The sequence below is a fragment of the Pteropus medius genome, unplaced genomic scaffold (assembly GCF_902729225.1).
Source record: "Pteropus medius unplaced genomic scaffold, Ma_sr-lr_union100, whole genome shotgun sequence".
In the NCBI taxonomy this organism is placed as follows: Eukaryota; Metazoa; Chordata; class Mammalia; order Chiroptera; family Pteropodidae; genus Pteropus; species Pteropus medius.
The window spans coordinates 7,447,879-7,462,684 of NW_024347791.1; the positions used below are offsets into that span (position 1 = coordinate 7,447,879).

General features: G+C 39.1%; 1 protein-coding gene across 1 annotated transcript in view; it reads right to left on the reverse strand.

Annotated features, from left to right (window-relative positions):
• The window catches only part of STAB2 (stabilin 2), a 136,989-nt gene extending 128,372 nt beyond the window's left edge, over positions 1–8,617 (reverse strand). Inside the window, exons 1-3 of the mRNA XM_039877947.1 lie at positions 8,199–8,617; positions 4,995–5,128; positions 3,556–3,671 (exon numbers count right to left, since the gene is read on the reverse strand). Coding sequence (XP_039733881.1) covers positions 3,556–3,671; positions 4,995–5,128; positions 8,199–8,276 — 328 coding nt within the window. The 5' untranslated portion in view covers positions 8,277–8,617. The remainder of the gene's footprint in view (positions 1–3,555; positions 3,672–4,994; positions 5,129–8,198) is intronic.
• Positions 8,618–14,806: the final 6,189 nt, after the last annotated feature.

Here is a 14,806-nt window from a genome sequence, read left to right on the forward strand (position 1 = left end):
AAGGCTATTTTAGGTCATCACATTTCCCCTCGGGCACTGCTCCTCTGGTGGTCCCTTGCATTGTGACTTTCCTTATGCAGGAGGCTTACCCTTTATAAGCTGTCAGCAAATCATTAGCTGTTCTGTTTCTTTAAAGGAAGATAATAAACTTCCTGGCCAACAAAGGCCAGGGACTTCCCTGTGTAACTTATCTCCCAAGGAACTCTAGAATCCATGTCACCACCTTTGTTTAAAAGCTTGGGTCACAGTGCTAGGCAGAGAATATGTCCTGGTATACAATTTATAGCTCTGGTTGAAATTGTCTGTCTGGGAAACTGATGCGAAATAGGTTCCTCAGGCGAATTTGGCATTATTTGTCACTCAAAGCCAAAAAAGACAGGCCTAAAAGAGTGGCTCCAAATCCACATAAATCTGTTATTTGCAACCTGTTCAGTGAATGGCAAGGAACATACAACAGAAAAGAAAAAGAAGCCTAAAAAATGCAAATGACATGATACAAAAAATAAATTGTGCATAATTTGATGACACTGATCTCAAAAAAGAAGAATCAAAGTCATTTCCCTTTGAAATAATCAGATTGTTTTGCCACATTCTTTTTTTGTTACTTTGAGTTGTAGCATAAATCTGTTGACATTCACAGTGGAATAACAAGAACCAGCATGGACAAGTAAAACAATCTATTTCATCTCAAATAGAATATTGTTTGTTCAAATGTATTATGTTTCGAGGTTAAAAACATGTTTTTGTGCTAATGAGAAAAGGCTTCCATATGCAGATCTGAGAAAGCAGTACAAGTTTTAATGAGGAAGAAGCACATTAAACATCTTTTTTATGCCAGGATGATATATATATATATTTTCTCCAAGTGAGAATAATGCCTTATTCTTAATTTTAGAGGATAATGAGTAATTTTTTTCATTGTGCTTTTTTCGTGTTTTCCAAGTTTTCAGAATTGATTATAGAGTTATTTTCTAATTTGAATAAGGTACTATTAAAATAATTTAGGACATAACTCAGAAGTGTTGAGGATGAATGTATTTCTCGATGCATTAAAAAGGAAGTGGATACTGTGCTTGCATTGGAAAGAAGGCCATTTGAGAGCTTGTACTTCCTCCAGAAGAAGGATGGACACATGTCAGCAGCCTTATCCCTGAGGAAATATAAAGTGATAGCCAAGATCTCTCTTGTCATCACCACAAAAATGTGAGGGGCGAAATAACACAGCCAAGCAGAGGATTTATCTCTTTCCTGAACCAAAGGAAGGAAGCCTTTTGAGACAGTGAGTATGTTTGGAAGATGAAGACAAAGGGAAACGCACTTTTGCTCCCAATGAGAAGACAGAAAGAATTTCCAGGCCTTGGTTTTCACGTGCTTTGCTTCTCTGGCCTTGAGACCAATCAGAAGGAAATGCCCGACTGTTCAAGGAATCCTCAGCCTCCTTCGATGGCAGATGTGAGCCTTGCCTCAGTTGCTCATAGCACGGTGTGCTGGCATGGACACCCACCGAAGGTTTTGAATCTTGTTTGCCTGCTTGTTTTACGAGTTACCCACTGTTGAAAAAGGCCTCGGAGGAAGGGCGTCATTTTATTTGCCTTTCATTATCAGAGGTCTCTTTTAATTATGATTCACTCATTTATTTATTCATAAAACTTTTATAAAATGTCTTCTTCATGTCATATACTTTGCCAAGTACTTTCATTCATATTAATGCTTTAAAATCTCTAATAAAGTTTTATAAAGGAGGACTTTTTACCCCCGTTGAGAGCTAAGAAGACTGAGGCATAAGCAGGAAATATCTTAACCAAACCAGTAATGATGGAATCAGATTCAAACCTAAAACTCGGTAGTAGGCCCAGAGTTCTTTGCTCTCCTGGCTGTGGTCTGTCATTTGTTATGTTGGAGATACTGACTTTCATTACTGCGTCTTGGACAAAAACTGTTCTTGTCTACAGTGTGTCTGATTAACAACTTGTCATCAGATTAATTTTTGTGGGTTAGAAAGAGAAAAGTAAATCAAAAATTTCTTTCTATTGTATCAGGATGTCTATAAGAACAGGATGTGATTGTGACCACATTTGGCACTAAAAAAAATTCTCGGAATCTGTAAGTCTGGGTTAATTGCTTGATTCTGATGTAATAAACTCTTAGAAACACATTGTGTCAACATGCTGGGGTGAAACTGAGAGCAGAGCGGTTAACAGAGAGTAGGGCCAAGCGATCCTAAACCCCAAGCCTTGACCTTTCCGGGTAAGGAGCACAATCCAGGCATTGGCTAGGAGGGCTGAAGGGACTAACAATCAAAAGAGAAATTTAAAACAAAAAAAACATGTAGAAGATCTCTCTCCCTCTTTTTCTCAGGTTTTGGTGCCAGGCAACCCTGAACTTGAACTTGCTTTATCACTTACCAGCTCCAAGGAAATAGGCAAGAGATAATCTTCCAATCTCTGATTCCTCATACACGAAATGGAGATAAAATTGTCTAACTCAGAGATTTGTTTTAAGAATTAAATTAGATAATATAGGCCAAGTACCTCTCTAGTAACTAATGTCATTGATGTTGAGTGAATGGAAGCTATCATTCACTTAATCATTAGTTACAAAAAGAAACAGGAGAGAACATTATGCATATACTATGGGCTCAACTATTTAGAAGCCATATGGAAGAAAAGACTATGGAAATAAGCCAAACTATTTATGGTTTCCTACGTGTGACAGAATACAAGTTGCTGTTTTTTCTTTCTTTATACTTTTCTAAACATTACAAGCTGTGTATGATTTGCTTATATTATTTTAATTAGAAAAAAACAAAGCAAAAGAGAACTAATCTCTTCCTTTAAGTGGATGCTTAAGATGTTTTTTATTACGTTTTAGAAGATAGAAAACAAATGGTAAATTCATGAATTAAAATGCCCGATTTTTTACTATCCAAGAATTCATATAATTTGCATGTCAGAGCAAGTACAAAGTCACTACTTGAGTGTAAACATTTATAATTGGGATAGAAGTTCAATTTCAGCCGTCAGATGCTATGCTTGACCACAGGAGTTTAACTGTACCATTGACTCAGACTAGAAAAACTAGTAGTTTTTCTTTCAGTGGAATGTGGTCATTAAAAACTTTGCTATTGCATCCTGAGAGTTAAATTTTTAGAAGATTTAATGATTATTTTGGTTGCCAAACAATAATGATAGACTTGAGAGGTAATACAATTTCTTCTTAAAGAAAATTGTATTTGGGTCATAAGATCCCAGTATTCTTACTTCCTCTCTATGGTCAGTTATCTTTTTTTGTAAAAATGGATTTCCTCTCAATCGTCCCTTTTTCTGAATTGTAGAGGAGTTCTTTCAGAAGAGAGATCTCTAACTGGAGGAAAGCAGATTTCTTTAGAAAAGCTGAGAGGGCAAGAAAGATTTTCTACATATAGACGGAAATGTGACTTTCTAGAAAAGGATGCTGACGTTTTCCTTTTATTGGGTCTCCTGCCTCTCAATTTTCTGTCAAATGAGACACCGAGAAGCAAGTATCAAAATCCAAGAAAAGTGATGTGCCACTTACCCATGCAATCTGGGCCCCAGTGGCCTGGACAGCACTGAGGCTGGAGATAGGTCTTCCTACAGATGTGGCGACATCCGGGGAGAGACAGCGAGTACGTTCTGACCTCAAAGGTATACCTTGAAGGGAAAAGAGAGGACATTAACCCCATAATCAGAGCAATACAGTTAATTATGGGCAGTGGGATTGCCCTAGATTTTTATTTAGATCTTTACACTTGCCTAGATTTAAAAATGTATACATCGAACACATTTTACTTTCTAGGTAGAATAAAGCATAATTGCAACATATTTAATGGTAAGAAATGGATGAAAACAATCAAGGCACAATGAAAATAGGGGTGAAATATCTAAAGTGATGTCGAAAGTGAAATTAGCAGATGGAAAAAATCATGTTAGACTCTAGGCGCAGGCTAAAAGTACACTTTGTACTCATCGCTGAGTATCCTAGCAGCCAATGCAAGAAGAGAAAGATCATGAATTATGTGATGCACAGGATATGTGGATTTAAAACAAACTGACTGCTCAGGATTAGCACATTTTTATGTAGATACTGTAAACGTAGAAATTTCTGTGAGAAATGTATAGTGTAGTGAGTAATATTTGCCACAGTTTCCTCGAGGGAGATATAACGAGTTCCTTAGAACAGTTTTTCTACCAGCTGAGATACAGCTCTGGAATAGCAGTTCTTTAGAGGCTAAACACCATTGTTTATATACAGGGATCTCTGCATGGATGGCGTATTCCAGGATTTGACTTTAGTATTTCTAGATATAACAGTGTTAATGCTTCATTTTATACAAAATAAGAAGTCATTCTAGTCCTTTATCCCTGAATCGAAAACAAACTCATTGAGTACTATTTAATTTTTAAATTAGTAGACGAGGAAATAAAAAATTGTGTTTGCACTTGAGCTGCGTGGCTGCATCCATTAAGCTAGTGAGCAGAACTGCTTGCCATCCTTTGCAAGGATTAGCTTTGAATTATGAGAGTTTTGAATCGTAAGAGAATTTCAGGAATGCAGCGCTCACATAAAATGCAATGAAGCTGTAATGCATTTGTCTCCCTTCTTTGGATTCTAATTAATATCAGGGTCCATAGCTGCTAGTTAGTAAGATGAATATGAGACCCAAGGCTTTATAACATGTTCTGATTAGAATCTTTTCCAAGTGAAACGAAACCCAGATTTTCACAAAATGAAAGGAGAATGTGTATGTGCAATTCAACATAGTCAGTTTTGTATTGAAATGTGAATCAGTAATAATACATTTTTTTAGACTCAAGGTCATAGGTGTGAGTTACCTAGGTTTGAACTCATGTAGTGTTAGAGTAAGAGAAAACCATGGAAATGCTTGGTAGTTTTTAAGACAAGAAGTTTCTATTTAGGCTCACAATCCCTTGAGTTCCAAGATGCAAGCACACTTATTTTCTCATAATGAGTACCTGCAGTCTCGAACCCCCATGGAGCCATTGGTGACCTTGGTGTAACCATCTGGGCACTTGATTCCAAAGTTGAGTGAGCAGGATTGGCACTCAGTCCTCATTATAAGCAGAGACTTCTTATCACATCTTTTCGTCTGTGAAAACGTAAAAAAAAAAAAAAAAATTGAGCCTCATTAGCAGAGCCTTGCTTGGCCAATCTTCTCCATTGACCTTATGTCAATGGAATGATAAGGATGGCAATGAGGTTGATTGGTAATGACTAGCAGGCTGCTTTCAATCTTATTTGGAAAGAGTGTTGGGATCAACAAGCAATGTCTGACATGGCTCTGCAAGGCGCGGCTTGTATGACCCATTTGCCATCCCTGATCTAAGGTCTGGAGTCCAGCAAGGTAAGATAACCTCATTACACACACTTTTCCTAATGGGAAACCTGAACTAGATTGTATTCTTTTCAAATGGGAAATTGTTAAGGCAGGTTATTCAAGGTCAACTGGGCACAGATCAACAAGTCTTGAGGATATCATTTCAGCATTAATTCCACAGGAATAGTCTAGTCTGGGTGCTAAATGCCATGGAGCATACAGTTCTTGCTCCAAGATATCTAAGACTGCAAACATCTTAGAGCAGGAACTGTATGGAGCTCTAGAATGTGGGCTCTGTGAGGGCAGTGATCTTTTTCTGTTCTGTCCTTTGCTGTTTTGTCTCAGGCACCTAGAACTGTGTCTGGCACACAGCAATGCTTAGTAAATATTTGTTGATTGAATGAGTGAATTGTAAGAAATCAGACAGTTGCACCAGAAACCGTCAATTAGCAACATCGGGCAGCAGAGAACTGGTAAAATGAACGATGCAGATTCACTTGGGCCCTGTCTTCAGGATCCCTCATTGCCCAGGATGCTGGTGCTGATCTTCCTAACTGGATTTCCTCCCCTCTTTCAAGTTCCCTTCATTTCTCCATTGAGCTTAAGAAATAGCAGCTTTGTACAATGAAGAGAGACTGAACTTGGGAGCCAAAAGATGTAAGCTGGGAATCAAGCTCAGTATCTTGCTAAATACCATCTGGAATGAATTCCTTACTCTTTGCCATCATCGGTAAGGGGGAGATACTGATAACTACTCTCCAGGTTACTGAGAACTTTAAATGATGTAACGTGTACAAATTGCCTGGCCCAGTATTGGGAATATTGTAGGCAGTAAGCACTAATGCCTGTATTGCTTCTCTAGCTCCTTCTCTGTGGTTTGGCTTGTTGCTTCGTCTGATAGTAATGCTCTTTCTCCTCCCCTTATCGACCCGAACCTCATATCCTTCAAGCCCTGTTTAACAACACCACACCCACAAAACCACACCCATCTCTCCTCCTTTTCTCAATGGTTGGCCAGTAGAGTGCATTTTGTTGTCTTTGCTCCTCTTTTAAAAACCCGTTGTGGGAGAGGGCCACTTCTCAGACTTCTTCATCACCTCATAGCACATCCCATGGGCCCAGCACTAGGCTAGGGGTCATGGGAACGTCATAACTACTTCTAAGTGTATTGAAATTTGTCAAGGCTGTATGAGAAGAAACCTTGCATTTACAGACCAGTTTGTGGTTATATAAACTTCCAAAGGCATCATCTTATTCAATCTCGACCACCCTAAAGACAAGTAGGGCAGGTGTCATCATTCTCATTTTAGGGAGGAGACTACTGAGGTGAGGGGAGGTTCAGTGACTTGCCCAATGTCACACTGTAAGTTAGTGGTCTTCTTATTCCTTGGTTAGCTATTTCTCTTCCCCGAGCATGCTATAGTACTGTATAGGAAGATAAAATCTCTGTTTTTACTGGCAGCTTTCATTTGGTGATCATTATGAACCAGAAGAGCACTGAAATGTTCTTTATGGATTAATAATAAAAGCCACCTTTAGATATAGTTCGAAACAATCCCCTTCAATGGTCATGACACCTCCATATTTCTTTAGGCAGGATTTTCTTTACATTAAGGTTTCCCAAGTGGGTTAGTATATAAGGCGACATCACTTTGTCTTTTCTTTCTTAGCAGGCCAAAGTTAATATTCTCTTTTCAAAATTCCCTTGACCCTTGAATTGTCCTTTTCAAATGGAATGGCTCATTCTACTTCTCATATGATCACTTCTTGAAAAGTAAACTCAGCTTTAAGCATCAGTCAACATTTCTGCACTAAAAAGCAAGCACTCATGATGATGGTGGTGATGGCGATGTTGAGAAGGATCATTACTGCTGCTTGTGGAGCACTGTCAGGGGAGAAACTGAAGCTTAGACAGACTAAATGACTTGCTCAGGGTTGAACAGCTAGTAAACTGCAGAGAACAGTCACTGGTCCTCAGAAATATTTGTTAAACAAATGAAACCACAGTCAAACTCACCCCTATCTATCCTCAGAGCTGGCGCACGTAACCATTATGCCATCTTCCAACGCTTTCGTGAAAAGCACTCTCAGAAGACAGCTAATTGGAGTTACATTGGTGTTGATGCACATTTGCCTGGCACGGATGCGGAATCATGTTTAAGTTTTATTCTTAATAGAACGGAAATCATATCTCGTGAAATGCAGTTTAGTCACTTGGACTGCCTCTCACATACCCCTTTAGACTGACCTTGCTGCAGATCTGACACTGAACTTACTCTATGAGGACAATTCAAGTGAACCTGCTTGACAAGCTACCGTGCTGATGTACTTCACAGGGGCTACCACTGCAACTGCCCTGGGTACTTTCACTGCAACTTGTGAGGTGGAGGGACGAGAGAACACCTAACGCATTTTGTAATACCGTCTTTCTCAGCCAGATATCGCCCAAACTGAAAATCCCCAGAACATCTCTCTACAGCTCTTGTTATTTTCTACATTCGGAATGGTGTAATGGAAGGTATTCGCATAGATGAGACTAAAACAAACAAATGAAGAAAACCCCAGGATTTCAAAATCCACAATAGAAAGAAGAATATTAACACTAAAACCAGAGCCCCCAACAATGGTGTTTTAGCACAGGAATAACCAACTGGGTTAGCACATCTTCAGAAAGATGGTTTGCCATTAGGATCCTATTCTCCACAGGCTTTCTCTTTATTTTATGAAGTCCAGATAGTGCTCTTTATCCATGACAACACAGTATAGCATAAGCTTTTGAATACATTGTGAAAATTAACAAATTAAAAAAAAACAAAAACAAAAACCTCAAGTCTCATCTTACCTGCTCTGCAGTTTCTGGTGGAGAGCAGAAATTTTGAACCACCAATCCAAGGAAGAAAAGTATTAAATTTTGTAGCATGGCGAGGAAATATTTGCTCCTTCTCTGTGCCAGGCACCCGCCAGAACTATTTACCTATTTTAACTTCGTCTGATGAACTTCCAGTGAATTCTTTCTCATTTCAGTGTTTGTTTTTAAATCTTTTCCTCTCCTTTCCCTGTATTGAACCAGATGACATGTGAGATCTGCCTCTAGACAGGAAAAGTGGCAAATCCAGGGGTTGTGGTGAGATTGGCTACTCTCAACTGTATATGTACCCTGGCTGAATGACAGGATATCCTGAAGGGACACGATCTGGAATTTCTGTGCCTTGTGAAACTCCCGAGCATAAGCTCCTGCCTCCCCCTGCTCTGCCCATTCTGCCTCCAGTCCTGTCTACTCCTGGACCCACAGCCCTGCCAACCTTTCCACAACCACACCATGGAAAACTGCAGGCCTGTCTGTCTAAATCCAAGCTTGCTGTTAGGCAGTGTTTGTGGGAGTGCCTCTAGACAAGTACAATCCTGTGCAGGGAATGTGGCAGAAGCCCGTGTCCTTGACTTTGAAGACTGGGGGTGTCCTCTCCTGGTGTGGTTGATACACTACTGCAAATAAATGTCTCTTTGCAGATAGCAATAATTGTTTTTTTTTGACTCATCCTTTCCCCTCTTCCATGTCACTTCAATAGCAAATGACTCGGCCTGTCGAGTTCATCTTTCCCTGAAAAGCCTCCTCTTCAAGGATCTAATGCCACCTCTTCAGGGAAGCCTTCCCAGTTTGCCTCTCTAATAGCATCTTGGTGGCCCTCCTAGCAATATGCACATAATACTACGGAAGTCCAGTCATATCTGTCACAATCCATCCTTCACCCATGCCCAATTGTAAATTCCTTGAGGACAGGGGTATAGCTTTCATTGTCTCTGTAGCCTTGGCAACCTAGAGCAGAAACCTGCATTTGAAAATAAAAACAAATTATAATAGCCAACATTTGTTGAAAACTCAGTATGTGCTACTCACTATTCTAGACCTCTCCATGCATTAACCTGTTAAATCCTCATGGCACTTTGTGAAATGGTTAGGATTATTGTCTCCATTTTACAGATGAGGAAACTGAGGCAGGGAAGCTAGGCAACTTTTCCAAGGTCACACAGCTAGTGGGTGGGGATCCAGTTTCCAAAGTGTGTGGCCCCAGAGCTTCACTGTTAACCCCTACCCTCTACTGACTGAAATAATAAATATTTAATGCATCAATAAATAGCAGTGGTCCTCCAGTCCCATTGAGATAATTGCAAAGTACCAGGCACAGAACCAGAAAGGACAAAGTCTGGGCTTATCAACAAGACAGGCTTATGAGGGTACATCTCAGAACGCTGAGTTAACTGGGGATTCGTAGTTATAGATAATAAGTTTTGGTTAAATAATCCTCTTTTCTCTGTCACCTCTCTCTCTTTTTAATTTTTGAAACATTACATTACACTGATCAATAATCTAAGCCTTCAGAGACTAACACAGAGGTCTGAATGGGAAGATGCCAGGTGAGGAACCTCTTATAATCCCTTGGTTCAGTGTATTTCATCCATGGCTCAGAATCCTGGAAGAGCTTGGAAAAAATTCCTCAGTGTTCAGTCCTGCTCCAGAACCATAAATCAGAACTTCTGGGTGTGGAAAATAGATGGAGTATTTTTCAAAGCTTCCTGGGCGATGCCATTTGCATGGGACCATCGCTCAAGGAAAAATTAACTATATTCTGTGAAGCCAGTGAGGTTTGAGGTTTATGTGTTATAGCAGCTATGTCACTTTTACTGATACTAAGGAAAGGTAGTTGGAAGGTTCCTTCTGATTCTTTTCTCTCTGAGGGACATGGATACATATCTGGGGCTTAGAATGAGCTAGATCCCTGGGAAAATAATAAATGAATCCATACTTGCATTTCCTAAACAGTTCTGGGAGATGCTGCAGGGGATGCTGGGGAAAAAATTCTCTCATGAGATAATTTGGAAAATCCTGCCTCTGGTGTCCCTGTCTATGTACTGACCATTCTCATTTGCTCATTAAAGGTTCTGAGAAGTCCTGCAGTAAAACGTAATGTAACAAAACAAAAGAAGAAGTTCCACTTTGCTTAAAGCAGTATTTTCCAATTATTTGTAGACCAAGAGTTGCTTTGTCTCTTTGCATACTAACCTAGCAAACCTCTGGATTTTGTGCTCTATCGATCTCTTAGGGAAATACCATCCTAGACTTTAGCAGGTTGAATATTCTACCTTTAAGTAGCCAGAGCGTATAAGTTAGCTTTCCAGTGGCTATGAGGACTCCAATGACCTGTCATACACTTTATCCATTAGCTGCATTTAAAAAATACATGTAACTCACATGGCTTTGTTTAAAATATTATCCGAGTAGTTTTGTTAATTTTATTTCTGTTCAGCTCATTTTAACAGAATTCTTCAAATTATTTCAAATCCTTACCACTGCTTCCTCCAAATGTACCTTCAATCAGCAAGTGCTTAGCATGGTGCCTACCACATCCCTCTTAATCATTATTAGTAGATAGTTAAAATAAGCCTGTTTCATAGATAACAGCTACACAAATCTCTATGCTTAGCCCAGTGTAGCTCCGAGCTGGGTCTGGATTTCCTGTGTCCTTGGTTGGCCCAGTCTGTGTGTCCTTCACGAGGTGGGGTGTCACTTCCTTTACTGTGGTCCATATTCCTTTCTGTAGATTATTTCTCTGTCTCTAATCATTCAAAGTTGTTTTGAGACAAGTGTTTTTAATCAACAGTATTTCCTAGGCGGTTTTGCTCTTCCAGTGTCCCCTGTGGTGTTGTTGTCAGTTACCTGGCAACGGCTTTCCTCAGCCGGAGTCTGCCTTTCTGCTCTCTCACTGCTTCCCCCTTACGTCCTCCTCCTTTGCTCTTGTGATCTGTCCTCAGTGATGGCAACGTGAGAAGTGATAGTTTGCTCTTGGGTGACGGGCTCAGTATCTTGATTGGAATCTGCAGAGATTTTTTCCCATATTGAAAAGAGAAAAAGAAAGGCTAGGACGCTTCCTGAGTAACACGGTTGAGCATCTCCTGTGGCAACCGGATTCTGCGTTGTTAATGTTCACCCGCTCCTTTCTCTACAGCATGCCAGTTACTGAGATTTAAGTCACTTTGAATAACACAGCGGTTCATGTGTGCTTTGAGTAGCATTCTGAGAAGGGGGCATCAGCATTTTCACCACCACCAGCATCATCGTCTTTATCATCACAAACTCAAGCATAGCTTTTAAATGTGCCGGACTCTCTTAATCTTTTAACTCACTTATTTAAGCTTCACCACAAGCCTATGACATAGATGTTATTATTATTATCTTATTACTATCCCCATTTTGCAGATGAGAAGATTGAGGCAGAGAGAGGATAACTTGTCCAAGGTCACAAGGATAGTAAGTGATGGAGTGGGGATTTGAATCTAGGCAATGGGGAGCCTTGATGCTGAGGTACTCACATGACCTGCTTTGGTTCTTGAGTCTTGAGCAAGGTCCTTTTGAACCTTGTGAGATGGCTGACAGGGTTAGAGTTTATGCTTCCGAAGAAGAACTAACCTGTTTACATGGGGATCCATTGAATCTTCTGCTTTGCAGGAAAAAAGAAAGGCCACAAACTGGTATCTAAGGTTAATTTTCTGGTTAAAATTTATTTTTTGCTCTCAAAGTAGTTTGGGCTAGCATGAAAGGAAAAAAGATCTCAGAACAGCAGCTAGGTTTTGATCTTTCTTGAGCATATACTTAAAAAATTGAAAAAGTTGCTTTACATAATTTCAACTGATCCAACAGCTCCTAGAACATTTCCAAAGAAAGATGACGCTTTGGGAAGCGGAAAAAAAAAAAATAGAAAAAGAAAAACAATAGTAAGTCCCTGAAAACTTCTGGTAGGAGAAATCATTAGGGACTATTTGGCAATGCTTCCCAGTCCTATTCGGACCCCTCCAAGCCTAATGTGGTCCTCGATAAAATTTAGATTCTGGTCAACATGGAGCAAATGGAGCTAACAAAACAGACTTTTGAATCTCAGTTCATAATTTCAAGTAGCCTCCAAGACTGAGCAATATTGAATTTTTCTTTGCCTGTCTTTTTTAAAGGTAGCCTCCAAGTCTGAGCAATATCGAATTTTTCTTTGTCCGTCTTTCCCTGCTTTGGGTAAGAATATCTTGCATTTTTCCAGATCAAAGGACTTAACAAGCTAAACTGAGAGTAGTCTATATTTTTCTGTCATGTTTTGAAATAACCTGTTTAAAAAGTCTTCAAGTAAAAGTCTAAATAATATTTTAATTTGGCCTGATTTATACAGGTAGCTGTCCCAAATACCTACCTTTACTTTGATTGTGTAGATACAAGTGATATCTAACAGGGTGATTTTTTTTCTTGATTGCTATCACACTGTAAATTTTACTCATCCGTTCATTCATCCAACAAAGGTTTATGGAATGCTAAATGCTATGATGGGCTCTGGGTGCATTATAGCTTCTAACATACTTTTTCACATGTTATCTCAGTTAAACTTTATTACAACTTCGTGAAATAGACTGGGCAAAGAGAGGTATCTTGATTTGGTAGGTAAGAAAAGTGAGACATAAAGAAATCGAGTGATTCACATAGAGTTAATAAGTTAGTATAAACTAGTAATAGATGCTGGGTAATCTTACTCTAATCATATGCTCTGCCTGTTACAGTAGACTACCATTCCAATATCAGATGCCTAAGCCAGTAAATGGATTATCTGTGGTTCATCTAACTCAGTCATTCAAATGCTGAACTGCATTGGCTGCTATTTGTTGTTACACTTAGACAAGGCCATGGACACAGAAGTCTTGAAGAATGAATATAAAGAACATGGTTGAGATTCATACAAGCTCAGGCTACTTGGGCCAGAACTAAAAGTGCTGAGTCATCAGTTCCTGGTGGTCTACTGCATGATCTACTAGTCTCGCTGTCCACAGCATGTATACCACGGACAGACTGGATGGATTCAGACATCCTATTTTATGTAAAAGAACTTGGCTTTGCCCTAGGAACTGGTACCACCCCAGCTCTACAGAACGCAAGATGAAGCACACACCTGCCAGACATGCCTCTACTTAGTGACTTGTTTAGGTCTGCAGCAATCTTCCCCCAAAGATCCACTCGACTAATTTATTTCCTTCAAGTCCTTGTTCAAATCCACTCTCTCCATGAGACCTACACAGATTACTCTGTTGAAAACTGCTCCATGCATCCCTCCCCCCCTGGTACTCCTGTTTCCTCTTATTCTGATCTTTTTCCTTCTCCTTGGCATGTATCACGTTCTAAGTCACCACACGATTTACTCGCTTATTATGTTTATTGTTTGTTGTCTGTCTCTCCAGTTAAAATACATGTTCATTAAGGGTAGGGATTTTTGTCTGTTAGCTAACTGATATATCTCAACTATCTGGAAAAGTGCTTGATATATAGTAAGCACTGAGTGCTAATGATTGACAGAATAACTCATTGAAGTGAAAATTCTCAGCTATATAGATAAGCAGGTTAGATAATTCAAGTAAAATACTACCATCCTCAAAAAAACTTATCGAAACATACTGTTGTTTTTTTTCTTTATATTCCCTGAGCCCCTTACAAAGTCAGTTCTTTCTGCTCTTTATGTCACTCAGCCCTGCTATAGCACCTTCCTCTAAACGGATCATTCTAAAATCTTGTTTCTTGATGAGTTTTTCCACATCTTATTCTGTTGGATTATTATTTTGACACCTGGGCAATCAAATTCTTGTAACTTGGGTTAAATATTTTTCTGTTTCTTACAAATGAGGTAATTTTCATCCACAAAGTCCTAGACTCTTTCTGTATATAATGAGTATCGGTTCAGAAGAGAGTTGGTTCAATATGTACAAGGGTCTGGCTCCAGTTCTGCCCCAAACTGCTGACCTTGACCTTGAGCAAGTCCTTGAGCTCTCTGATAAAATAAGGGGGTTGGATAACATGATATTCACTCTGCTCCTCTACATTTCCAGCATTGTAAAATATTTCTTTTCACATTTCTCACTCTAGGGAGATTTACCCCCTCCAAATTTTTTTAAGCTTTGAATATTTTGGTGGTTGGCTTAAATTTTAGGTGTATCCTGGAAGAATATAGGTAAATTATTTTCTTTCCCAAGTAATCTGAAATTGCTTTAATCCCTTAAAATGATTTTCTCAAAAAATAACAGAACATTTTAAGGTTTTGAGAAAAGGGTAGTGGGGATATATTTAAGCTAAGATTCATTGCCATGGTATTTTACCTAAACTATTTCATCAGTCTGCAAAGGCGGATATCAGATTGAATCACATGAAACTGTCATTCTTTTAGGTCAAGAATGGACTAATACTAGCAACTTTATATGGTGTATCCTAATGTGGACTTGTTTAGCACTATACGTGATTAGAAAATAGTTTAAACTTTTATTTTTTAAAAATTTTTATTATTATTATTTTTTATTTTTTTAGGGAAGGCAACCCTTGGTTGACCTCACAGATTGCAAAGACCTTGTCAGTTTACAATCCTTATTCTTTATTTTTTA